General features: G+C 43.0%; 1 protein-coding gene across 1 annotated transcript in view; it reads left to right on the top strand.

The window, feature by feature from the left end:
- The first annotated feature begins 5,654 nt into the window (after nt 1-5,654).
- The window catches only part of Pccb (propionyl CoA carboxylase, beta polypeptide), an 88,778-nt gene continuing 66,590 nt past the window's right edge, over nt 5,655-27,842 (top strand). Inside the window, exons 1-6 of the mRNA XM_005406779.2 lie at nt 5,655-5,885; nt 8,679-8,798; nt 9,906-9,974; nt 13,165-13,221; nt 15,526-15,639; nt 24,328-24,438. Of these exons, the coding sequence (XP_005406836.1) occupies nt 5,703-5,885; nt 8,679-8,798; nt 9,906-9,974; nt 13,165-13,221; nt 15,526-15,639; nt 24,328-24,438 (654 nt within the window). The 5' untranslated portion in view covers nt 5,655-5,702. The remainder of the gene's footprint in view (nt 5,886-8,678; nt 8,799-9,905; nt 9,975-13,164; nt 13,222-15,525; nt 15,640-24,327; nt 24,439-27,842) is intronic.

Below are 27,842 nucleotides of genomic sequence, written 5' to 3'. Positions count from 1 at the left end.
CTTCAACAGAATATCAGCTCTGCCAGATTGGGAGAATGGTACAGAAGTGGCTCTGGAAAAAGGGGTCCAGCCCTGCTCATCTCCACAGAGAGACCAAGGACTCAAAAAAGATGAGGATTTCTCGGGATGGCTTCAAAAACCTGTGTGGTTTCGGGAAAGTCAGGTTCCCAGGTCTTGGTAATGAGTTTAACTGGAATTTAAGCCAGACATCCAGTGGCCAGATCTCAGTAGCTAAAGAAACAGAGAAACATGAGTTTAAAGTTACTTCATTTTTTCTTCAGTTAATAAAGCTAAACACCACCAAGGAGAGAAGTACATTATTAATGCACAGTTAAAATCTTTACCCCCACCCCCGTATTTTTACGTGGATGACAGCTGCTCTTTAAAACTTCCTCTCACCCCCTTGATTCCTAAGCACGCAAAACTGGCTTAGTGAGAAGGTACCTGGATTGCACTGAGGGAGGCCCAGCTGTTGCTAGGGGATTCACTGTGAAATGGCACTGAGACCACACCTTTTGTATGTAGCTTCTGGCCAAATAAGGGTAGGAACACAGGACTTCCCCGTGGCCTTTCTGAACTTTCCTTAAAATTGCATAGGAAGCTGGGCATGGTGATGCATGTGTGTGATGCCATCACTCTGGGAGGCTGAGGCAGGAGGATTGCAAGTTCAAGACCAGCCTGGGAAATTTTTTTTAAAAGGGATGGGATTAAGATGTGTTAGGTATGTGTACCAACTCCCCACAATGAATGTAATCAGTATGTACTACAAACACGTACTAATTTAAAAAAAAAAGATTTAAAAAAAGGGCTGTGATTATAGCTTAGTGCAAAGGCCCTGGGTTTAATCCTCAGTATCAATCCACCACCTCCTACCCCATGAATTAAAAAAACTGCACAGGAGCTGGGCATGGTGGTGTGTGCCTATAATCCTAGTACTTTAGAGGTTGAAGTAGGAGGATCTCAAGTTTAAGGCTAGCCTGGGCTATATAGTGAGTTCAAAGCCAACCTAGACTACAAAACAATACTCTGCTCAAAAAAACAAACAGGCCAAGGATATAGCTCAGTGGCACAAGTGCCTGCCTGGCAGTCGCAAGGTCCTGAGTTCAATTCCTGGTACAAAAAATTTTTTTAAAAATCAACCATGCAAAGAAACAAACTGTACAGGAGCCGGAGAATCTCCTACCCACCTCCCTTTCTTCCCTCTCTTTGACTAGAGGTCAGACTTGCACTGTGATATGATGACTGTCCCACAAGTCCCTAGCCCAAGATGGCAAAACTTTTAGGGATTGAGTGCCCAAACTGCAACCTAAAACCCACTTATTTGTTATTGCAAAGTGCCAACACTTTAATTAAACCTGAATACTGAGGGTTTAATTTAGAATAGAAGGCTCATATGCTTGGCTCACGTGCTGACCCAGACAGCTCTGTGTGCCTGCTGTGGCCACAGGTTTGCCACCACTGCCCTAGATTCCCTCTCTACTGCCAATACACAGGTGGTTCTCTCATTGATTTTTTTGTATCCTAATTCTCTTCTTGGCAGCTGGTTGTCTGAAGATCTAGACTAAATACATGTGACCTCTTTCACTTCCTTGTATCATGCTCATCCTGGCTGCACGTAGTGACTAACCCTGCTGGAATGACCAGAAAATGTACCTATTTCACTGTCTTCCCACCCTCGATCCTTCTGAAAGAAAGTAGATAAATACCATCAATTGTGTTCACCTTCAACTCTGAGGAATACTCACAAGAATTTCTGTGGCTAAAACTACCTCAGGAAACTACTAGCACTTATTAAGTAACTTTTAAGGAATACTTCACATTTGCCAGGCATTATGTTAGGTGTTTCATGTATATTCTCACATTTAAACCTTACAACTCCATGAGGCAGAAGTAATACTCCCATTTTACAGAAGAGAAACGTGAGGCTAAGTTGTCCAAGATCACACAATGGTAGCTGGAAGTTGGAATTTAATACAGCTGGTCTGACACCAATGGCTAAGTTCTTTGCTTGTTATGTTGTTTTATGTTATGGAAGGGAGGTGAGAACTCAGGGCTTTTACAAAACACTCCATCTATGTGGTTACAGAGGGGACTGAGGCCCTAACGTGAAATATCTTGTGTTACTTAAGAAGTCCGGGCAGAAGCAAGATTTGCTGCCATATATTTGTTGTTGTTGTTGCTGTTGAGACAGGTCTCGCTATGTAGTCTAGACTGGTCTTGAACTTGCTCTGTAGGCCAGGCTGGCCTCAACCTTTTGATTCTCCATGCCTGGGATTACAGGCATGCACCACGGCACTCAGGCTACAGACAGTTATTCTGACTCCAGATTTTCAGCTCTACTCTCTCAAAAACAGAGAAAACTAAAGATAGGTCAGGCTAATTCCTTTCTCATAGTAGAGAAATAACTCAAAAATAGAAATCTTCAAGTGTAGGACAGGAAAGCAGACCAGAGCAGAAAGCAATCAAGAGGCCAATTCCTGGATAGTGCGGCCCTCCTTGTAGCCTATCTACCCCAGGCTGGGACTTGCATTTGAGGCGGGAGGAATAGTATTACAGATCTACAGAACTATGAGTGGAATGTCCATGGGTAGGTCACTAGGACAGAGAGGAGGATGAGAAAGAAGAGGGGTGCTGTGGTTTGAATATGATTTGTCCTTCTCCCAAGTCATGCAGGAATTCAAATCCCAAAGTCATATGTTAATACTAGACACTAGACACCTAACCTGAGGTCAGGTCTTTGGGAAGTTATTAGATTAAATAATTAGGGTGGGGCTCTGTGATTGAATTCTGGTGGGTTTCTGAGGAGAGGGAGAGATCACACAGAGATCTATACACACTACTATCATGATGTGATGCCACCAAAGGGTCCCTTGTGAGAAACTGCCCCATACTTTTTTGATTTCCAGCTTCCCAAACTGTGAGCCAAAATAAACCTCTTTTGTTTATAAATTACTTGCTCCAGGTAGTTCACTATAGTAATGAAAAAGACTGATATAAGGAAAAAGAAGATGGGAAGGAAGAGCTGGAAGGAGAATAAGGTTCAGTGTTTCAGACTTTTTGCTAAGTACTAGTTACTTAACTACAAAATGTTCCTTGCTTCCCTGAGGGACCAGTGCTTACCCCGGCCCCAGCAGAGGATAAACTGCTTGGAGGAGATAATACCCAAGCAGAGGCTGAAAGCATGTATACGAGTAGGTGAAAACCTCCAGACCCATGTGAAGTTGTGTTGTTAGTTCAGTTCAGCGTCACACATACATTCTGAAGGCCTCCTATGTTTTTGTCTGTGTTCCACCTGTAGGGGCTAGTGGTGAGCAAGATGGCTGAAATCCTTGCCTTCTAGCTGAAAAGACAGCTAAACAATTTTAACACAGTGGGAAATGTGCTTTAGGAGGGCAATCTACAAGGTGCTACTCCCAGCCCAAATGAAGTCCCAATTCTGGACACGTCCACAATCGCTTCCAGTCTCATCATCATTACCCCAAAAGCTAGGGACATAACCAAGCTGTATATGTGTGTATGTGAATCTGAACACATCAGGCTTTTGCTCACACAGCTCCTACTCCTTAGCATGCATTTATCTTCTTGGAGATATTATCCATGACACACTTAGCACTGCCCAAATTCTCATGTTCTCCAAGACCAGCCATTTGTCTACTTTCTAGGTTGGTGAGAACCTTAAAGCAGAGATCCAAAAGTAGGTCTAGTAGCACCTGTGAAATCAGAGAGATGCAGGTAGGCCTTGTCTGGCCAGGAGACTTCAGGCTTTGGACTTTAGCTTTCCTGTACATCTGGAAAACAATTCTTCTTCCAGGAAACACAGCATTAATAATCAGCTCTTGGCACATGGAAGCTCAAAAATGTTTGCTGAGTTGAATTCCATTAACTTTAAAGTCTTAAGCCAGAATTTGGACTTTATGAAGGTTCTGGCTGTGAGCTGGGTCTTGGAAGGGTTAATCATCAACTTTAGCAGTTTTCTGTGGTTAAGAATGAGAACTATGTACCTTGTACTTTGCCTTGAATACCTGCCTGTTAGCTGGGGAAACAAATGGACAAGTTCTCAACAGTTCAGCTTCAGACGACTCAGGCAGTGATTGTTAAATTTCACTAAGCATCAGAATTAAAATTATCTGCTAAACAGATCACTCACTGGCCATGTCCCATTTCTGATTCAGTAGGTCAGAGACAGAAGATTAGGGCATGGCAAACTGTCTGGGCAAGGGGGCATGACCTGTCAATCATGGAGATCCAGGAGATATACACAGAACAATTCCCAAAACCCTGCAGCTGGGACCAATCAGAAAATACTTTAATTCGTCTTACCAGAACTAAAGCAGGTTTTTGATAGGACAGCCTAGATCTGACCTCAGCCTGAGGAGTGGACAATACAAGAGATGGCTGCCATTAAGCTCTAGGCTCCTGGACTCCTTTCACAGTGATCGGCTCCCACCCTGCAGAGTGTACTTCTTTTCCGACTTTTAATTGGCCCACACTTTCATTGCAGAGCATGTTTTTTTTCCTACCTTTAATAAATGTAAAACTTTGCTACCTCTCGTGCTTGTTTTGTCCAATTCTTTAAAAGTTCAGGACAAGAAGAACGCGAAATCTTTAGCAGGAGTCCTTAGAACGCAATAACTGTTCTGGGGTGAAATCCGAGCACTTTAGAATTTGCATTTTCAACCTGACCCCTGCAACTGCTGTGTTGACAAGATTCTCTCCATAGACCAAACTTCGCGAGTTCTCTCTGGAGTAGGCCTGACCTTGGACTCCCAAGGTCCTTTCTTGTAGAGGCTAGTTTTAGCAAAAATCTTGCTTAGTTCCCGGGGAATCCTCTACAGTTGGTATCTGATCGCTCTACATCTGATCAGGTTTCGAATCTTCCACCATCCCGCAGGTGACCTCTGAGTACCCTGGCCTGCCTTCAGCAAGATCCCTGATAGGTTTAGCTAGAGTCTCACTTTCCCCGGAAGTTGTCTTTTAACCTCCTTCCCTGCTTGTTGGCTATAAACCCCCTTTTCTCTGTGTTCGGATTTAATCTCAGTCTCTCTCAATGCAGTAGTCCTTAATCTAAGAGGGTCCTGAATACCGATTGATTTCCCATTCTTCAACAAGTGTCACAATTTTTTTTTTTTTTTTTTTAAACAGGGTCTTCTTAGAGACAGACTCACTACAAATTAAAGTTCTATGCTCAATACCTGGTGCATTCTATTAAGTCTCTTGAGTTTGAATCCTGGGTCTACCTCATCTTCAGTCTTGGCTCTAGATCAAATCGTTCAACCCATCTCTGCTTCATCTGCCTCACTTGTGAAATCAGAAATGGGCTAGCTAATGGTAAGTGCGAAAAGCAACTCGTGGCAGTGTGCAACTGACGCTGGTTAATTAATGCTTACTATCTGCTCTTTTTCTGGAAAAGGGACAACAAAGCCGAGGGTGTAGGTCACTAAAGAAAGCACGAATGTAATCCCTCTTCTGTGCAAGGCGCGCGTAAGATCCATAGGCCGGGCCTCAGTTGTTTTTTTTTTTTGCACAACTCCGTACACAGATCAAGCCCTCTAACGCACACCCTGCACTCCCAAGGGCGCTCAGTAGCCCGGCCCCCAGATCCCCACGTCCCGGCAACGTTGCGCAGGCGCAGGCCCAGCTGCGCCCCGGCTTTATGCACATGCGCACTCAAGTGCGCTAGTTCAAGGCACGCCGGCAGAACAATGGCGGCAGCAATGCGAGTGCCGGCGACTGGAGCTAGACTCAGGGTTCTATCTAGTGTTCTCCGCACTACAGTTCGCAGCCTTTGTAGCCAACCAGCCTCCATTAACGAACGTATCGAGAACAAGCGAAGCGCAGCGTTGCTGGGAGGAGGCCAGCGCCGAATCGAAGCGCAGCATAAGAGAGTGAGTCCGAGGGTCGAACGAGCCCCGCCCCTTCCTTTGCGACCTATCACAGCTCGCATGGCTCTCGGTGCCCGAGCCGCTCAACCAATTGGCGCCGTGCAGGGGCGTAGCGAGGACGCTCACACGAAGGACTTGTGGTCTCCCCCAAAGCGGGGGAAACCAGGATAGGCGTCTGTGTGCTGTCTCTCGCTGACGACCCCTTAGAAATTTAGGCGGACCTTGCTAGGTTCCAGTCAGCTGTCCATTTAACAACTGTAAACTTTTTGGCAGTTTAATATTTAGAATCAATTTATTTTATGCAGAAGATGATTATAATTCTTCCCTCACAATCTTGTTAGAATAGAGAGAGCAAAGCAGCGATGGACCCTCAGTTTAAAAAAAAAAAAAAAAGATCTGCTTCGTCTTCTGCTCCATGAAAGTGTGGCGCGCAGGTTCTTTTTCCATGAAGAGAACAGAAAAATGGAGGCATATGGTAGAGGAAGTAATTTGGGCACAATCACAATAACCCTGGGTGGGGTGTGCTGCCCAGAGACACGACACCCTTTTGAGGTCTCAGCGCGCATCCTGGGCAGGAAGGGGTGGCCTCTCCAGGAGTGTGCGTGTTACCCTGCTGTCTGGCTGGAGCAATTGATGCACTGCCTGGCACTGTTGGACTGTTTTTCAGATTAATTTGTGAAAAAGGAAAGCACATATGACGGCAGTTACTCATGAGCCGGCCAATAAAATGCGATAAATACTTGGGATACATATTTCCATGCTTCCGCATCAGGCGATTTTTTTTTTTTTTGTCTTTTTTAATTTTTTGGGTACTATTTACTTTTTAAAATTCAACACTTTTTTCCTAGTGCCTGTAGGTATACGGGTTTTACGACTGCGTGGAGTCTGAGTTGAGAGTCACCTTTCAAAAATACACTGGGTGGGCAATTTAGCAGCAGAAGAACCTGGGAGAAGTGACCTCAGGTTGGAAGCAGGCTTGCCGGGTGTGACCCTCACTCGTGCTTGAGTCTCTCCCAAAGTGCTGGACAAGTTATCAATAAGAAGCTGCAGGACTGAACTCCTAAGAGTTCGTGAAGGGCACGCGGATACTAACAAGTGTGGGGGAGGTGATTGAGAAAGCTGGGATCAGGGGTGAGAAGATCTGAGTCTAAATCAGGTGTTGATTCAGGTGTCATCGATTTCCATTTTACAAAGGCCTGAAGGTGACAGTTCCTTTTTTGCACTTGGCAGTGAACTATAAATGTGGCTGACTGCTTGTGGTGCCTGGAGTGGGGCATCTCTGTGGGGTGAGAAAACGTTAGCTCGTCCTCTGGAGAGGCCCATCAGTGCTCCAGTGCACTCTTTGAGCAGGGCTAATTGCTCAATCCCTTTCTGGAACATTGCCTCATCCCTTCCCAGGCAGATTGTGTTAGGTTTAGATGCAGCCTGCAGAAGCTGTTCTTTTGCCGGAGCTGTTTTGGTTGGGAGGCAGACTTCCACCCTCTTTTAAACAGTTTTTGGAGTATTTCCATAGGATAGATTTCCTTGAAATGGAATTAGTATGTCAAAGGGTATAAATATTTAAAAAAAATACGTACTGCCAAATTTCTTTTCCCAGAACTTACTCAGCTGTATACAACACTGTATAGGATGGCTTATTGTTTAACACATTCTTGCAGGGTTTGGTTACTTTGCTAGGGGGAGGTACAGTGGCATAGAGTATTTGGCTGGGCCTGAGCTTTTAGGTATGCAAGCAGTGGAGGCTTTTATCTTATTTTATTATTTGTTTGCACTCCTGGGAGTAGAGATTCCCCGAGGAGTGCTGGGCCACCGTCTTGCTAAATTGCCCAGGTTGGCCTCATACTTGCGGTCTTCCTGTTTCAGCCGTCGAGTGCTGGCATTGCAGCTGTGGCATAGTGGAGGCTCTTGATAAACTGGGATGTTCAGCCTCATCTCTAAGAAGTATTTTTAGGCGATATTGGGACAGAATCTTGGTATGTAATTCAGGCTGGCCTTGAACTTGATATCCTCCTACCTCAGCTTCTTGAGTGCTATTTTTTGTTTTTGTTTTTTGAATTCTTCTCAAGCAAGCTCATTAGCACTCTGGCCCATTTCCTTTTACTCAGCAGTTACCTATTGAGGGCTCTCTGTCAGGTGTGTGGTCTCTAAGCAGGGCCCCCAGTGTGAGGTACGAGAAGTAAGGGGAGAAGCCCATGGTGGAGGCAGAAGAGCCCCATGGGAGCTGAGAGCAGGAGGCAGGGGTTAGGCCTGGTGAGGCATGTTTCTTAGGCTTCCATAGGAAAAGCCTGGAAATGTGAAGGTAAAGCCTCAAGGCCCTTCCCTAAGCCTGTGTTAGGGTTTCACCTACTTCCCAATTCTTTAGGTCCCTTATAAGTGTTTCTGCAATAGCTTGTTCAGGGTTAGGTCCCTCTTCTACTTCTCTCCACCTTCCTTGCCTTCTTCCTTTTTGAATCAAGGTCTTGAATTCATTGTGTACCTTGGGCTGGCCTTGAACTAACAGTGATCCTTCTGCCTTAGCCTGTTGAGTACTGAGTTACAGTCATGTGACACCACCCACAACCCTCCTCCCTTATTTACCTTTCACTCAGGTGGCTCCTGGAGCATCTGTCTACTTTGCTTTCCTCACTGTCTGAAATGAAGTCTGTTATAACACTTGTTTGCCCTGGGCAGATCAGAGAGAATGGAGGCTTGCACATCAGGGTGAAGGGTTAAAACCTATCTTCCTGGCTTCCTTATGAACACTCCTTTGCTTATTAACTTTGATGACCCTACTGAGTGATCTTTGTTGTGTTTTAGGGAAAACTGACTGCCAGGGAGCGGATCTGTCTCTTGCTGGACCCTGGCAGCTTCGTGGAGAGTGACATGTTTGTGGAACACAGATGTGCAGATTTTGGAATGGCTGCTGATAAGAATAAGGTATCTGCTCAAGTGGTGGTGTGAACACTTCCCAGTGGAGGCTCTGCTGGCCGCAGAGTCATGGTCTGTACAGTTTTTCTCTGAGTCTTCTGAGAACTGTGGGAGCCTCCAGGTTGCTCCTCTCGCTCCTGTCTGTGGGTGGATGTGGGTGGGCTGCTCATACTCTGCCCTGTGACTTAGTCCTGGTTGCCAGAGCTCTGGTTGAAGGTTCAGTTCTGGCTGGTACAAAATGACACATGTGGAAAGCGGGTCTCTCTGAAGACAGGAGACTGTCTTTCAGTTGTGCTCTGAGGACCAAGTTCCAAAGACCCCTAAGTGCTGACCATTGCCTTTTTTGGAAATGATTTAAGTTTATCTCTGAGTTCTTGAGATCAGCAAAAGTGAGTGCCTTTCGTAGAATTCACTGGACTCACTTCTGATCCATTTTTCTATATATGTGATTTCAGTGGCCAAGGGTATGTAAAGTTGGCACCAAACCAGCTTACCCCATTTGAGCCATTATCGACTACACTGATTGCCGAGGTGCCATGAAAAATGGTATTTTTTTTTTTTATTTTTTTTAGATAGAATGTCACTATGTAGCCCAGACTGGCCAGAAACTTGGGTGATTCTCCTGCCTCAGCCTCCCAAGTGCTAGGATTACATGGATTCACCCCCAGTCCTAGCTGGGTTTGCCTTTTTAAGGTTTGAGATAGGGGTGTGTGGTTTTGGAAAAGTTGCCATGCTTTATGTTTTCCTCCCCATGAGCATCTGACAGTGGGCTCAGAAGTGTCTTATTATTTTTCTTTTCTTTTTTTTAACAGTGGTGAGGATTGAACCCAGAGCCTTGTGCATGGTAGGCAAGCACCCTGCCACTGAGTTGTGACCCCAGCCTGATTGTTTTGTTTTCAGGAAGGAAGCTGCAGTTTCAGAGTCTACACTTTTCACTCCCTCAGTGGAGTCTGCTGGCTGCTATAAGGTCATCGCGGGAGGGTGGGACTCCTTTGTGTTAGATTGACTTTTAAGGAATTTAGTGTTTCAGCTTTCCTTGGGGTATAGTTGCTAAATTCATTAAAAGACAGAAGTGTTTGGATTTTTTTAACCCTTACCTTTCTATTTCTCTGATAGTTTCCTGGAGATAGCGTGGTCACTGGACGGGGCCGGATCCACGGAAGATTGGTTTATGTCTTCAGTCAGGTATTTCACATCTCCAATGCGCTGAGCTTTCCTGACAGCCAGGGAGAAAATATGTGCAAGAAAATTTTGGAGAATAAAATCTTACAGTTTGGGGAAGATGAGAGATCTGCTTTCTCCTTTTCATTTCCTATGTCTAGAGCATTACATCTTTTCCCTTGGAAGGAAGAGTCTCTAGGGAGGACCAAGGGGAGGATCACGGGGACGCGGGTATGTATGAAGTTGTTCAGGAAGCAGTGCTTTTCATATGAATGAGATTCCTTTTGGCAGTGTTAGGGGTGTGGCTGGAGGGCAGCTTTGTCCCCAGCTATGTGTTTGTACCCAAGAGTGCAGCAGGTACAGCCTGGGTGAAGGGGACCAGACTGTCAGAACCCCTGGGCCCTGAACGTGGGGCACTTGTGTAAGTGGTGTCAGGTTGCATCCCGTCAGCCTGTTCACACCGAGTCTGTAGGAGAGCATCTTAGGCAGAGTCATGACTCCCTAAGGATCTTCAGGTCCTGATCTCTAGAACCTGTGAACGTGTTACCTTTCACAGCAAAGAGGAAGTGAGGTTGTTGATCAGATGCCCTTAATAGAGAGGCTTGCCTGGCTCATCCAGGTGGACGCAGTATAATTGCCAGGCTCCTTAAAAGTGAAGGAGGGCGAGGCACGGTGGTGCATTCCTGTGCGGCCAGCTACGTGAGAAGCCAAGGCGGGAGTGCTGTAAATGAGATCCCAGCCAGGGCGATTTAGCAAGAGCTTGTCTCAAAATAAAGTAATAGAAGGCTGATGATGGAATGCAGTGGTAGAGTGACGGAAGAGGGAGGCTGGAGAAGTGGTCAGAGTGGCACAGCGTGAAAGGACTTGAGGATGGAGGGGAAGGAGTCCGTGAGTGAAGGAATGGGAGCAGTCTCTGGAAGCTGGGAGAGGTAAGAACAGAGAGGACCACCAGCTTGATTTCTGCCCAGTGAGGCCTGTATAAGATTTCTAAACCAGAGGACTGGGAGGTTGTAAACATGTTCTTCTAAGCCACTGAAGTTGTGTTAATTTGTTACAACAACAACAGAATCTCTGTGTGCTACTTTGGATACTTCCCCCCTCCATAGGTGGAAATGTATATACACTTAAAAATATTTAGCTGCTTTCACAGGCCTAAAGTTAGCTTATCTAGGAACCTAAAGAGATACTGAAATGATTGCTTAATTATAAATGTATCACATTGAGACAGTATTGATTTACTAATTGAATTACTTTTGAAATGTTAAGCTGGGCATGGTGGTGCATGCCTGTAATCCCAGCACTTGGGAGGCTGAAGCAGGAGGATCGTTGTGAGTTCAAGACCAGCCTGGGCTACAAAGTGAGCTCAAGGCCAGCCTGAACTGCATAGAGAGACCCTGTCAAAAAGACAAAATAATGCTGAGTTAGAAGGAATCAGCCCCCTCCCCATTTGTAAGAATGGGCAAAAATTCACATGGTACCTGAAAAAACAGCACAAAGAAAGTTACTGTGTTTTCTTGATGTGGGGTTCACCTTGCTGCTTAAGCAGATAAAAAGTCCGTCATATTGATGCTTTTGAGCCTCTTGTGCTTCTTTTTTGTCCCTCTTGTGCCTCTGAGGTAAGTGGAGATGAGGAGAGGGTGGAAATGCCTGAGAAGGGGTTATGGCCTTCAGGCAAATCACGTTGTAGGTCACACAGGGCAGAACGGGAAGGGTCACTGTACAGGGTCCCGGCAAGTGCTGTGGACTCAGGATGAGGAATGTTCATATCCTGGGTGGAGGAAAGCTTTAGGGGAAAGGGGACATTGGAAATAGCAACTGAGGGGTACTGAACGAGGGATTGATCAGCTGGCCTTTTTCTTTTCCTGTTTTTTTTTTTTTTTTTTGGTACTGGGAATCAAACTCAGGACTTGTGCTTACCAGGCAGGCATTGTGCTGCTGAGTTAAATCCCCAACCCAATTGGACTGTTTCTACCACAGACTTTCTTCTAACTTGTTTCCAGGCCCTCCTCACCTCGCACTTCCCTTCTTTCTTGATTGTCCCCTCCCTTGGTCACCCTTTCTGAGGTGTGCAGGCTTCCATTTCCTCCCTCTAAGGGAGGTGTTCTTGTGATTTCAGTTTGCCTCAAGTTTATTCAGTCTTCCCTGCTGTTGTCTGCTCATCCTTGTGAGTTGAATCTGTTTAATTCTCTACTGTTGTCATTGTTTTCCTCTGCTTCCCTGTCCCAAGTTGCTCAGTCTGGGCTTAAACATGCAGTCCTCCTGCTTCAGCCTCCCAACAGTCCTGGAATTATAGGCATGGGCTTCTTTTTTCATTTTTTGAGACAGGCTCTTTTTGCTAAGTTGCCCAGGCTGGCTTCAGACTTTTCATTCACCTGCCTTAGCCTCCTGAGTAGCTGGGATTATAGGCTTGTGTCGTGCTCAGCCCTCTTGTCCTTTTGGTGAGGTTTTAGGAGGGAGGCCACGCCCACAAGAAGCCCTTTAATGTGAAAGTAATGAAAGTCCATAAGTAGAGACAACAGCTGTCATTTGTCAAAACAGCAAATGTTTCCTAGAAATAGAAATCCCTGGATGATATCCATGGAATCTGATATTAGGGTTAATCCCAAGTAAGTTATTTCCTCAGCTGCAAATCATTTTTATAGAGTGAAGACTTAAGTCCTTTGCTCTTCAATACATGAACTCCCTTTAAGATTTTTTTTTTGTACTGGGATTCAAACATAGGACCTTATGCTTGCCAGGCAGGCACTTGTGCCACTGAGCTATATCCCTGGCCCCTTTAAGATATTTTTATTCACTATTTTATGGAATAATCTATGAGTCAGATTTTTCCCTCTTTTTGTTTGTTTTTGGTGGTGCTGGGGATTGAACCCAGGGCCTTGTGCATGCAAGGCAAGAGCTCAACCACTGAGCCACATCCCCAGCTCTTCTCTGTTTTTATAACTTCTGAAACTCCTTTAAAAACATTTATCTATGTGTTTTCTATTTCTTCTTATTTTGGAGGGGAGTGGTTTGAGAGAGTCTTGCTGTGTTGTTTGGGCTGGCCTTGAATTCACTAGGCAGCCCAAGCTGGTCACCAATGCACAGCAGTCCTCCTGCCTCAGCCTCCCGAGTGCTGGGATTACAGCTATACACCATCATGCCTGGCCCATTTTTTCTCACTGACTCTTTCTCTCTGGCCAGTCATATTTTACTTGTTGATTTGTTTCCCTTTTAGGATTTCACAGTTTTTGGAGGCAGTCTGTCAGGAGCACATGCTCAGAAGATCTGCAAAGTAAGTGTTCAATATTAAAAATAAATACTTTTATCTGTGGTATGGTGTGGAGTATTTTATGAGTGTAAGTCACTGAGTTGGGTGCTTAGGGTGGGGCAGAGTCGTGTAATGTGTGGTATCGACCTAGAGGGATTCTTAGCATTTTTGTGTACCATGGATCTCTTTGAGGGACAAGCAAAGCCTGGACCCTTGTATTTGTACATGTGTAAGATAAAATATGTAAAATTATAAAGGACTAAAAATATTCAAAAACATTTGTAATGTATGTGCTTCCTTACTAATGTAGTAATATAACAGGCTTAGCAGTATATTTAGTAATTTGGTGTAATTTCAAAATATGCATGAATAAAGATGATATTTAAGGTTACCTGCAACAACTTTAATATAACAAAAACATCCAGCTTCTATTAATGACAAAATTACAGGTATCGCTAAACCTATTGTGGTTTATTGGCTATATTCATACTTAAAGGAAATGCTACAGATAAGGTAGGGTTAGTAAAAATGTAAACTTTTTGCCATCAAGATTCATAAACTGGCCAGTGTGGTGGTGCGCACCTGTGATCCCAGCACTTGGGAGGCAAGAGGATTGCTGTGAGTTCGAGGCCAGCCAGGGCTACATAGTGAGTTCAGGGGCAGCCTAAACAGTACAGTGAGATCCTGTCTCAAACAAACAAACAAACAGACAAATTCATGAGCTGCTGAAATCTGTTCCCAGATCCCTTCCCATGCCCGTGGATCTGTGGACCCTAAAGAACCCCAGGGTTGGGAGAGTCCAGGCGTGAAGTGGTGAAGAGCAGTGTGAACATTACATGGTGATGTTTTAACAGCACCCGCAGAGGACTGGGAAAGTAGCTCAGTGTAGAGTGCTTGCCTGGCACGCACAAAGCCGCGGCAGGTTTAGATGTTCTGAGGAAGAGGCAAAGCGGAGATTTTGGAGTTAACCGCACTGCTAGTGGTGGGCAGAGCTTCCCTCTGCAGTGGGAACACCTGGTTTCTGGAGAGGTCCTGGCATGTGTTCCTCCTGAGGCTGTGGGTTACTTGTGTCGCTTTGTTTTGGAGTACTGTTGGGGACCAAACCCACCCAGAGTCTCCACGCTCATCTACATGTCCAGCCCTTTTTATTTATTTTTATTTCAAAGCAAGGTCTCACTGAGTTCTTAAATTGCCCAGGTTGGGCTTGAACTTGCAGTCCTCCTGCCTCAGCCTCCCAGTACAGGGATTCCTTTTAAACCTTTCTTTCCCTCTCTGCCTCTGTTATAACTGTTAAATGAGACAGAGGAGGTGAATACGCTTTGTAAACTTTCAGGGACTATAGAAATGTCCCTCATTATGCTGTCGGAGCTACTGACCCATGAAGACAGTCTGTCACGTTAGGTAAAAGCAGACCTGGGCCAACGTTTGCTTCCATGAAAATACGACTTCACCATTGTTTGAAATCGGTTCTTCCTAAGAACAACTATGAAGTGCCTTTCCCCCCTTCCGTTTCTCTTCCTCCTCCTCTTCCTCCTCCCTCCCTCTCCTTCTTCCCGTTCTTCTCCTTCCTGTCCTTCCCTTCTCCTTCCTCTTCTTCTCCTTCCCATTCTCTTCCTCCTCCTTTTCTCCATCCTCCCTTCCTACTCTTCTCCTTCCTTCTCCCCTCCCCGTAGAAAAGAAAAGAAAAAGAAAAAAGAACAACTGATAACAATTCTGGCTGTTGAAGCTACGACAGCCTGAGCCTGTGGTTCTAGAAGTAGCTGCCACGAGCAGTGTTATTCCTTGCTAATGAGAAGTGCCTGGCCTTTGAATGTTGGGGGGTGCTTTACTCAGCCTTTTAAATATCTGGCCCTTGCTAGGCATGGTGATGTATGCTTGTAATCCCAGCATTTGGGAGGTTGAGGCAGGAGGATTGCCGTGAGTTTGAGGCCACCTAGGCTACCTGGTGAGTTTGAGACTAGCCTGAACTACGTAGCAAGACCATGTCTCAAGAAACAAAAACCCCCAAATTTATGTGTATGTATCTATGTATCTATACCTGGTCCTTTGTCTTCCATGAAGGTACCCAGTCATCACGAGGGATAAAACCAGCGTTTCTGCCTCCAGTGTGGAAAAGTACACTCAGAACATTGTTTCATTTTGTCGAGATAGTCTTGTTATGTAGTCCAGGCTGGACTTGAACTCGTGATCTTCCTGCCTCAGCCTCCCAAGTGCTGGGATTACAGACATGCACCTGACTGCACTCAGAATATTTTCCAGGAAACGCCGTGCTTGCTGTTTTTGACAACAAGAGCAGTTGTCTCATAATAGATTTCTCTGCTGCCTCAGATCATGGACCAGGCCATAACAGTGGGTGCTCCAGTGATTGGGCTGAATGACTCTGGGGGAGCCCGGATCCAAGAGGGGGTGGAGTCCTTGGCTGGCTACGCAGACATCTTCCTGGTGAGAAACATATTAATAGAGGGTAGCAAAGTGCAGGCCTTCGTTCTCTAGGCTGTATCCTGGTTCCAGCTTCCATTGTTTTCTGTCTTGTGTCTCTTCCGTGGCCCTGTCCTGTGTCACTGGGGATGAGATGAAGGCCGGATGAAAAGAGGGAGTGGGGGTGCTGGGGATTTAGCTCAGCGGCAAAGCACCTGCCTGGCAAGCGCAAGATTGTGAGTTCGGTTCCCGGTACCGGAGAAAAAAAAAAAAAAAAAAAGAAAAGAGGGAGTGGGGAGGGCCGCTCATGGGGGGAAAATGGGTCATAAGGGGAAAGCGCTTGAACTGTTTTTGTTTTCTTTCCTTTTCTTCTTTTTAATAAGCGGGAATAAGAAAGGTTAAGATGAATGGATTTGCTAGAATGGGAGTTTTTAAAAGTGCAATGAAAAAATTTCTTTTGGTTAACATATTTACAAGATCATTATACACAGTTCAAACAGGACAAAGGAGAAAGAAATCACTCTTGGTGTGACTGTTTGGAAACATTTAGTGAACATTTCATTATCTCTCTGCTTATTTATGGGCTGAAATGATGAGAGAAATGAAAGAAACAGAATGTTATTTAAGATACGAAGTGTATCGTGAGAGAGATAGTGCACACGGCTGGGATCAGGGAGAGAGAGATGGCCGGAAAGAGCCTGGCAACGTTTTTGGGGTGAAGGGGGGAGACAAACATTGTTTCTCATCACACCGCTGCTCCCACCCCCAGCACGCAGTGTCAGAAGCATTCTCATCGTCCTTGGGACCCTTGCCCTTTGCGGTTCATCAGAAATACAGTCCATGTATTTTACCCTGGCTTTTTTTTCTTTCTTGGCAGCACTGGGAATTCACCCAGGACCTTTGCATGGAGCTACATCCCCACCCGTTCTTAAATGATTTTTAAATTTTGAGACAGGATCTCCCTAAGTTGCCAAGTTGCCGGGCTGGGGGCAACTTGTACTTCTTCTGTGTCAGGCTTCCTATCAGCTGGTATTATAAGCAGGTATCACCCCACCTGATCAGAGTATTTGCCTTTTATAAAACATTCCGGTTGGAGGATTACTTATATTCATTGAGAAATCACCCTTTTTTTGGTACTGGGAATCGAACTCAGGACCTCACACTTGCAAAGCAGGTGCTGTGCCGCTGAGCTATATCCCCAGCTCCAGAAGTCACTTTTTATAATTTCTAAACCTACTTTTTAATCTTTGGACTTGAGCTCCCAGGGTAACCCCCCAGGGAGCGTTAGTTCCTTGGGTGGCGTGGTCTGAACAGTTCCGGCCTAGAGGGTCTACTTTGGCTCCCAGCCTGGAAATCATTTTGTGTTGGAAACAAAGGAAAGAAAGAATGGCCCCAAGGGAAGTGGCAAAAACCACCAGATTTTAGAGCTTGACTGGGTTTGAGACCATCATCTAGTGTGACGCATCTTGATGAGTACAGGAGAGGGGAATTGGGTATTTTGTTTTATTTTTGTTTTCAAGGGATAGGCTTTCGTGACTTTAAGATCTTCATTGCTTCACTGCTTACTGCTGTTGCTTCTGCAGCTTTTCATATTGATTTCTCCACTTCTGCCTATTTTATTATTTTTTGGTAACTTTATTTTGATAGCATCTCTAACTTCATTGAAAAATTACCACAATAGTTCAAGAACTCTATGTTTTTTTTACCCAGATGTGCCAGTTATTTACATTTCCCCCCATTGGCTGTATCATTTTCTTTTTATGTGTACATATGTGGATATTATGTATTTCTGAAACATCAAGAGTACGTCCGAGAAGATACGATGCCACCGTCACTGGGTATTTTTGAAGGCCAAGGACATTTTCTTATATAACGAGGACACAGTAAGCCCCTGACTTACAAACATTTGAGTTGTGAGTATTCACAGGTATCAGTGGACCTTGCGTTATGAACATTTGTAGATGTGAATGGATTGCAGAAGTCCCTCACACGTCTGTCAGACATTGTCAACCCTGTGCTGCTGTGTGCTCACTGTGCCGTGCGCTAGTGTACTGTAGACAGTGCTCAGCAGAGCCCAGGATGTCCAGAAGCAAGAGGAAAAGCAGTGGTGATGTGGAGGGGACTGCTAGGAAATGCAAAGCAGTACACACTGTACATTTGTGTCAAAGTGTATAAGACTTACTTTGTTGGACTTACGAACAAGTCCGACTTCTGAAGGTTCTGCTGGATTGGAATGTGTTCGTAAGTTGGGGACGTACTGTACAGTAATGCTTTTTCCCTGTGTGATGTAATCATGTGGTGTTTATAGTGATGTGCTGTAGCATTACATTAATTGATTTTTGAATGTTAAGTCTTATTCTTCTGATAATTACTTTTTTTTTTGTTTTTTTTTTCCGGTACTGGGAGTTGAATTCATGACCTTACGCTTGCCAGGCGGGTGCTGTGCCACTGAGCTAAATCCCCAGCCCTGATAATTACCATTTGATCATGGTGTATAATCAGTTTATAAGATGGTGGGTTCCATTTTCTAGTGCTGTATTTTAATGAGTATTCTTGATCTATATTTATAGGAAGTACTGGTCTTTGATTATCTTCTGATGTTTTCTTTTGGTTTTTGTTATTAGACTAATTCTTACTTCACTGAATGAGTTAGAAGCTTTGCCTCTGAGGTAGGTTCATTGTGTACTGGTTCCCAGTTTGGTAAGATACAAAACACACATACAAGTTTATGAAGCAGATTTAAGCAAGACAGTAAGGGGCAAAGGAAGCCTAGGATTAATGGAGAACCAGTCTCCCAAGACACGTGAGAGCTGCTTGGGTTGGACAGAGACTTGACTGCATGCACCACAGCTGAGGAACTCTTCACGGTGGACCACCCTGGGCTTCATGCCCTGGCTCCGTGTCGTGTGCTGGGCTCACATGGTGAAGGACACCCTGTTTCTAAAGAGAACTAGAATAGAGCAGGGCATTCTGGCCAGCTCCTCTTCAACTCAGATTGCTGCATTTCCAGCACACGCTACATTCTTGAGAACTACATGTGAGAAAGGGGAGAACTGGGTTAGTGTGAGACTACATAGAGAACTGTCTTGCTGCCTCTTGTGCTATTTGGAAGGGTTTGTAAGATACTGCCCCCCCTCCCCAGGTGTGCTAGGGATTGAACCCAGGGACTTACGTATGCTAAGCCTATGTTGTACCACTGAGCTACATTTCTAGCTCTTAATTCTTATTTGACTATTTAATAAAACTCATTCTCTGATGGCTCTTTATTTTTTAAAACTCTATTTAAAAGTTTATGAATTTTGATCTTTTCAGTGGCCATTTTTTTCTGTGTGCTTTATTTCTATTTTGTTTTTATTTCCTTCTTGCTTGCTTGAAGTTTAGTTCTACTTTTTGTAGTTTGTTAAGGTTAGATTAGGTTATTGATTTGAATTTTTTTTTTTTTTAATATATGCTCTTACAGCTATAAATTGCCCTCTTACCAGTGCTTTCTCTGTATCTTATAAGCTTTGGTATACTGCATTTTAATTTTTTTTTATTATGAAGTATTTTTGAACTTGTAACTTTGTCTTTTACCTATTGGCTATTTAGAAATGTTTTAATATCTATATATTTGTGAATTTTCCAGTTTTCCTTTTGTTACTGAATGATAGTTTGATTCTATTGTGATTGGAAAGGTTACTTTGATTGTGATAATTTTAAGATTTATGGCCAATTTATGGTCTCACTTAGAGAATGTACCACTGTGCTTGAGAAGAGTGTAATTCTGTTGTGGAGAGTTGGGTGGTGTGATCTCTGAAGCTTGTCGCATGTGTTAGCGTATGGTGTTGTTTATGTACGGTCTTCATATGAATCTTTTGTCTGATTGTTCTCTCCATTGCTCAGAATAGTGTTGGATCTCCAGCTGAAATTGTACATCTGTCTATTTCTTCCTTCAGTTCTGTCAACTTTTCTTCATATATTTTGGGGCTGTTGTCGCTTCATGAATTTGGGGCTCTGTTAGATGCATATATTTTTACAACTTAGTTTTTAGGTGTATGGAACCTTTATCATTATGTAGAATCTTTGTCTTTTGTAGTTTCTTGGGCTTTCAGTCTACTGATAATAATGCATCTGCCATGACTATTTTTGGTTACTCTTTGCATAGAACATATTTTTCCTTTATATATAGAAGAACATATTTCTTCTTTATGTTCATGGAATATATATTTAGTTTAAGCTTTTTTGTGTCCTTTCATCTGAAGTGAAGCTGTTATAAACAATGGATAGGCTGTTTCTTATTTTTTATTTTTGTCTTTTTTGAAGCAGGGTTTTACTATGCTGCTCAGGCTGGTCTTGAACTCACTTTGTTTTTTAAGCATATGTCTATGGCCATATACCTGTTTTTTTTCTTTTTAAGATAGTGTCTTGCTGTATAGTGCAGGTGGCCTTGAACTCATTTTGTATCCCAGGCTGGTCTAGAGCTCACAGTGATCCTCCTGCCTCAGCCTTCTGAGTGCTGGGTTTACAGGCCTATGCCACCATGCCAGCAGATTGATTGTTTTTTAAAATTCAATCTTTTGATCCGTCTTTTAGTAGGAAAATTTAATTCATTTATTTTTTTCCCCATGGTACTGGGAATTGAATCCAGTGCTTGACACGTGCTGGACGAGCAACCCATCAAGAAGCTGCACCTTCAGCCCTTATTTCATTTATATTGAATGTGATTATAGGTAAGGAATGCTTTACTTCTGCTGTTTTGCTGTTTGTTTTCACTGTTAGAGTTTTTAGTGGCTTACATCCTCCATCATGGCCTTTTCTATTGAATTGTGCCGTTTTAATTCACCTCATTTCATTTTTGTTGTATTCGAAGGTTTTTTTTAATTAGTGATTATTTGGTGATTAAAATTAATGCCTCAAACTGGTTGAAGTGAAACCAGGTCAGCCTCAGTAGTACACTTCTTTACATCTGTCTCTCTTCCCTTATTTGTGTTGCTGCTGTCCTAGATTACCTCTTTATACATGCTGCTTTCATCAGCAGATTTATAATTGTCTTGTGCGTTTGTCTTTCAAACCATACAGGAAAAGTAGAGATGTTACAAACTAAAATATGGCACAGGTTTTTTTTTAATTTAGGGACTAGTGTTTATTTTTATCTCATGGTTTCATATTACTGTATATTAGTCTTTTATTTCAGACCAATGAGTGCTCCCTGTAGCGTTTCTTACATGATGTGTCAGCTACAAATGAACTCCCTCAGCCTTTATTTACATAGCACACATGCATTAATGTTTTTCTTCATCCCCTTTCTTCCCCGCTGCTCTCAGTCTTTTGGTTCTGTTCCTTTTTGCAAAAGACTTACCTGTTTCTTATTATTTATCTTTTATTTTGTTTTTTATTTATGTTTTGGGTTTCTCATGTAAGAGAAACTAGGCAATATTTAAGCTTGTGTGTCTGACTTATTTTACTTGACATTATGGTCACAAAGCACATGTATTTTCCTACATATGACTCAGGTTTATCTTTTACATGCCCCGTTTGTCTTATCCATTCATCTGTTGATGGGCATACAGGCTTCTTCCAAGATTTAGCTGTTATGTAAGAGCTGTGCTTCTACAGACATGAGTATGCACGTCTCACTGTAATATGATATCTTTAACTATTTCAAGAAGAGACCTAGAAGAATGGCTGGGTCAAATGCAATTTCTAGTTTCAGTTTTATGGGGAATTTTCCTATTGATTTCCATAATAGTTGTACTAGCTTACATTCCTACCAAAGAGAATTGCCTATGCCCCTGTCTTCAAGATTTTACCTGTTTTATTCTGTAGCAGATTTTCTCCTTTAATACTTAGCTCTTTGGTCTATTTGTATTTCTGTTTAGTACATATGAGACATAGGAGTCTAGATTTAGTCTTCCACATGTGGACAGCCAGTTTTCCCAGTGTTGTTTGTTAAACAGGCTGTCTTTCCTCCAGTGTATGTTTTTGGTCCCTTCGTTAAAGATGAGATAGCTGAATATGTCTGGAGTTGTTTCTATGTATTCTTTTCTGTTCAGTTTTCCCACAAGTCTGTGTTTTTGGGCCAGTAACATGCTGTTTTATCACTGTACCTTTTGTAATACAGCTTGAAGTACGAGATTGTGATGCCTCCTGCTTTGTTCTTGTTGCCCAAGACTGCTTTTGCTATTCTGGGTCTCTTCATGTCCCGTGTGAATATTAGTTTGCTCTAGTTCTGTCAGAAATGTTATTGGGATTTTGATTGGAATTTTGGAAATGAACTTCCTCAGCTTTTATTTACCTAGAAATATTTATTTATTTTTTAAAGATTAGCTTTGCTGGATATAGATTTTTTTTTTTTTTTTTTTGAGGGGGTGGTTTGAGACAAGGTCTTGCTATGTAGTTCAGGCTGGCTTAGAACTCACTATGTAGTTCATACTGTCTTCTAACTTGTGGGAATTCTCCTGCCTCAGCCTCCTGAGTGCTGAGAATATAGGTGTGTACCACCATGCCTGGCTTGGATAGAGAATTCTTGATTGACAGTTTTTCTTTTAGTACTTTGAATACATCCAGCTGCCTTCTGGCTCCATTCATTAATCTTACTGAGATTCCTAGCATGTGTGGCAAGTTGCTTTAGTCTTGCTGCTTTCAAAGTTTCTTCTTGTATTTGGGTTTTTACAGTTTGACCATGTGTCTCACTATGAATGTGAATTTGCATACCACTTGGAATTATATTGAACTTCTTGGATATGTATACTCATGGCTTTTATCAGCTTTGGAAGGTTTTGGCTATTTCTTCAAATATTTTATCTGACCCTTTCTCTTTTCTGGTATTCCTGTAATTTGTATGTTGGTGTGTTTGATGTTTTCCCGTAGATCCTCAGGCTTTGTTCATTTTTTTTTCTTCTGTTCCTGAGACTAGGTAATGTTGATATTTTTATGTTCAAATTTCTCAGTCCTTTTTTCTGTATACTCAGATCTGCTGTTGAGTCCTTCTAGTGAAGTTTTCATTTTAGTTATATTCCAGAATTTCTGCCTAGTTTCTTTTTATGGTGCCCTTGGTTTGTCCAGACAGTGTTATCTCAATTCCCTTGACTTCTTTTTCTATGTTTTCCTTTAGTTACTCAAAATATTTAAGGAAGTTGCTATAACGTCTTTGACAAATAATTCCACTTGTCTCAAAAACAAACAAAATCCACAACTGTTATGTTAAGTGAATATTTTTAAAACACTGCTGTAATTTTTTTGGACTTTATTTTTTGAGTTTTTTTGGTGATTGCTGTTAAGGTTTCAATATGTATCTTTTTTTTTCTATCTTTTTGAGAAGGGTCTCACTATGCAGTTCAGACTGGCCTTGAGCTCACTTTGTAGCCCAGGTTGGTCTCGAACTCACGACGATCCTCCTGCCTCAGCCTCCTGAGTGCTGGGATTACAGGCGTGTGCCAGTTCGCCTGGCTCAATATGTATTGTAATTTAGCAAAATTAGTTCAAATTGATACTGACTTATTCTGGTAAAAGATAGGGACTTTGCTCCTATATAGCTCCATTTTTATCTCCTTTCCTTTGTGTTCTTATTAAGTCCCCAAAATACAGTGATATAATTGTTTTATATATTTTTGTCTTTTAAAGTGTTAAGAGAAATATATGTAGTATTTAACCAAAAAAAGCTATTTTCAGTGCTCTTAATTGCTTCTTATGCATTTGAATTATGGTCTGTGTTCTTTCTCTTTATCCGGAGGGCTGTCCTGAGCTGTTGTGGGCGCTGGCAGCAGCCACAGGCTGTCGTGGTTTTTACCTGAGGTTTAGCAGGGTTTTTTTTTTTTTTTTTTTTAATGAGTGAATGCTTCATAACTGTTCATTCACATGTAAACCATTTCCAAAGCTGTGGATACTTGTTTTTGACAGGTTTGTTCAGTTTTATATTTTTTTCAGGGAGAGGATTGCAAACTCTTTACTCTGCTCGAGCTGGAAGTATGTGTGTGTGTGAGACCCTGTTCTATTGCAGAGAACATAGATGCGTTTTTGCACTGTCTTTAGCTGTGTCCCATGGTTTATAGAGATGGGGCTCAGAACCAAGGGAGCCTGAAAAGTGGACCTCATTTTCCTAGTATGATTGGGTCCTGTGACCATGCTTGGGTCTTTAAGTCCCCAGGTTCTGTCTTCCCCAGGAGGTAGCCTGAGGCTGATCTCGTCATAGCACTCTTGTCCTTACAGAACCTTTTAGGCCGCCCCTGCCTCGCTGTCCTTGATTTCCTGGGAATATACTGACATGGAAGACTCAGTGTAGAACAGCACCTGTCTTGCAGCTTAGTAACTGTGGTGTCCCCAGTACAGGGTGTGTAGGAGCTCACAATAGTGGTTTGGACTCCAAGATAAGCATTGCTTTGTGCACTGAGGTTTTCACTCCCCTTCCAGGTGACTTTGTACAGAAAAGGGTGCTGGGTCTGAGGTGTATTTGCAGCTGGGCGAGGGTGGTGGGACTCTGTAGCTCATACTCTTCTAAGAAGGAGAGAGAAGAATTCTTTGCCCCAGAAAGCAATATGCCTACCATTCCAACAGTTAGGGGGAGAATTCACATGGATAATTCTGGAAGAACTGTACTGACTGGGTCACTTGCCTCCTAGATACAGTTTCTCTGGAAGGAATGCCAAGTGTTATTTTATTGTTGTCATTATCTTTTCATAGATAATGCCTTGAGCACATCTGTAACCAGATGCTTCTGCCTTTCTCTCTCTGCAGAGGAATGTCACGGCATCCGGAGTCATCCCTCAGATCTCTCTGATCATGGGCCCTTGTGCTGGTGGGGCCGTCTACTCTCCAGCCTTAACAGACTTCACGTTCATGGTGAAGGTAAGAAAGACGGGCCTGTTTCTGGTGTCCTCTGGGAGTCCTGAAGCTCCTTATCTGCAACAAAAACAGTTCCTGACCCAGATCTAGGTTGCTATCTGCATTCTGATTGGTGTTCAGTGGAGTGTTGATAAGTTCTTAGTACAGAGAAGGTTTTGGCACAAAATTGGGAGCTTGTGAGGTTTCGGGGCAGAAGGTGCTTATGTGCTTCATTGGTGGGTGATTTTACTTGTTGATCTGAATTGCAAATGGTTTTCAAGTAATGAAAAGATCCTGTCCTTTGCATAGACAGATGACTGTTTCCTGACTAATCTTCAAAAGATTTCTCATGGAAGTTTTTCTATACTGTGTTTTATTGGGAAGTTATTTCTGATGTTGTTTGTTTCTTCAGCCATTTACCATTTTACAGTTTATAATGGTAATGGATAAATCTGGCTTCCAGCTTCATTTGGGATATGCAGAACTTTAATGGGATGATATTTTGAATCATTTATAAAAGAAGTCTTCTTGAATTTACATTTGGGTAATTACCCATACTCTGACATTTTTAAAATAAATCAGCTTTTACCTCTTAAAATATTAACAAAAATAAGCAATAGATACCAAGACAGGTTGAGGGGAGAGGAATGGTAGTCACTCAGGGTGAGAGACGACTGGGGAGCAGTGTAGTTGGGAAATACTGTTTTCTCAAGGCGCTTTGGCGGTTGCAGTACAGAAGTTTCAAAAGAGCTTACACTGTGACTGAGCTGTTTTGTTCCTGGAGATAGACTGAAAGTAACATAAGAGTTCAACAATAGGGGTGGCTTTCAAAAATTAACTTGACCAAATTGCTTACTTCCTGGATAAAGCAAAATTCTCTGAACTTTGCCCATTGCAGCAGTCTGTCTCTGTCTGTCGCTATTTAGCAGGTGCTACAGTTTCCTCGTTTCTGCTGTTCCAAATGGAAGCGTGAGACCAATTCCTCTGGTTGAGGGCATCCCCTCCCTGCCCATATATTGTACGCACATCGCTGAGCACAGCTCCTCGCACCCCTTCACCAGCCTGTACTGTCCCGTTTCTCTGTTCCTTTCGTAATTTCAGGGTCTCCTTTGGTGCTGGATCCTCCCATCAGCACTTAATTCTGTTCCTGTCTTTCCTGTCCTCGTGGACAAAAGCCCTCTCCTAGTTTGCAAACTCTTGTAGCTGTTGCACTAATTCTGTCTTCTCATCCGTTCCTTAACATATAGTTTAATGCTGTTCCCCCAGTTCCTACACCTGTTCTTCTAAGCTCAGCAGTGACTTCTGTGTCACTATAAATGCTGCTTACCGGACACTTCCTGCGTCTTTTCATGGAATTCTTTCCCGTGCCTCCTGTAATCTTTCTAGGTGCCTGGCATTTCCTGTCACAGCTCTGGTCACACCTTCTTGGTTTCCATTGGCAGTTTACACTGTCCCACTCAGAGTCTAGATGCTGGAGTTCCCTCCAAACAGCTGTCCCTTCTCATTCTGTTGTGTTAGTTTAGGTAGGCCATCCTTTACTTCACAAACCTTTATAGTTACTAACTATGTAAGGCCAGGTGTGGTGGCACATGTATACTATCCTGGCTACAGAGAGCGGGCTGAGGCAGGAGGATCATGAGTTTGAAGCTAGCGTGAGCAATACAATAAAACTATCTCCTCCCTAAGACCTATATTTTTGACCTCTGCAACTAATTGTTAAGGCATAACTATTTTAAATGTTAAATAGTCTGTGTATTTAATAAAAGTGCAATGAAAATACTAGCCACTCTTTTTGAAAGGACTATCCAAGAAACTTTTACAAAGTTCATAAAGGGGAATTCATGTAAGAATAAACGTTCTGTGGAAGAAGTGTAATGAGGGAATATCCTATCAGGTGCCAAGTCTCTGAAGTTATTATAAAGTTATAATAACTAAAACTGTTTAACTTTGTAAATAAATGGACAGAAAGCCCATAGGACAGAACAGAATTGAGAAAAGAAATAGATCTAAATATATTGTATGTATAGTTCATAATGCATAAATTTTGTTCTATTCTGGGTCACTGGTAGTATCAGTTTGTTGTATTAAAGGCACCATTGAGCCAGGTTTGGTAGCTGATGCCTATAATCTGTAATCCCAGCATTCTGGGAGGTTGAGGCCAGAAGGAGGATTGCAAGTTCGAGCCTTGCCTTAGCGAATTAGCAAAACCCGGTATTAAAATAAAAAAGGGCTAGAGATGTAGCACTAGCCTGTTTTTATAAGTTTCAATCCTAGTATCAGTGTACAAAATAGGTGCCGATTGTAGGAGCCAGACTATGAGTTCGTACCTGATTTGGGGGTAGGAATAGGGGGACAAGCTTAAAAAACAGAGACAGAGTTAGGTAAAAGTGTGAGGAGTCAGGGGCTCTTGTCTCCCTTCGGCAAAGAACCCCGCCAGTCTGGCTTACCGTGCCTTTATTCCTCAGACACAGGAACAAGTGATTAGAGTATCAGAGCTTCATCTGCCTCACTCATCTGCCTCCCGCCATCCGTAGTACACTTCCGGGTGAACAGCCGGGTCTCGGTTGTGTTGACTTTTCTGTAGAGCCTGGAACATGTCGGCAAGCTTGTGGGTTGCCTTTCTACTTAGTGCTTCCAGAGGAGGCTAGTTAGGCTCTGTCCTTCCTATCTGGTTTCCCACAGCTGGTGATTCTTGCATGGCTAAATCCAACTGACATTCCCGAGCATTTGTTCTCGTGGAGCATTCCCTCTTCTAGGCAAATTACGCATACTCTTGTTTTTTTCTCTTGGATCTGTTGTTCCTTTAGGGAACTTCCTTGGTTATATGACTCTAAGTATTGATTTATAGGCTGACAAAATTCTCACATCTGTTTCTCCAGAATTATGCACCTCCCTCCTTACCTGCCAACTTTTCCATCTGACCTTTAAGGAGTATTTCACATTCGATAGGTTTTGATGTTGAGGAAGCCGCTCCCAATCTGTTCTCCTCCAGCCTTCCCCATTCCAAGTGGAGATCAGCCTTCCAGAGGCTCAGGTCAAAGATTTTGCTACTGTTTTGCCTCATCTTCTCTGTCATGTCGTTCAGTCAGAGACTCTTGTTAGCTTTACTTTGGGACGTAGCCCAAAATATAATCAAATTGGTTTTTGGTGCTACTTCTTACTTGAACTGCTATGCCTATGACTCCACTGTGTAATTTACTACCTGAATCTCCCTGCTTCGGTCCCTCCCTCTTCTCTCACTTAATTTTAAAGTCATTTTAATTTTTTAATGTTGCATATACTCAGAAAAATGCAAATGATACATATAGTTCAGCAATTATTATTAAATACACATCTATATAGTAGTACGCTGGTGACAGACTAGCTTTCTTTTTTTTATTTAAAAATAAAAGGAGGAAAACATTAACAGACAGACAACCTTTTACAAA

Source organism: Chinchilla lanigera, unplaced genomic scaffold (assembly GCF_000276665.1).
Source record: "Chinchilla lanigera isolate Chin_1 unplaced genomic scaffold, ChiLan1.0 scaffold00100, whole genome shotgun sequence".
In the NCBI taxonomy this organism is placed as follows: Eukaryota; Metazoa; Chordata; class Mammalia; order Rodentia; family Chinchillidae; genus Chinchilla; species Chinchilla lanigera.
This window is presented reverse-complemented; position numbering and strand designations above follow the sequence as displayed.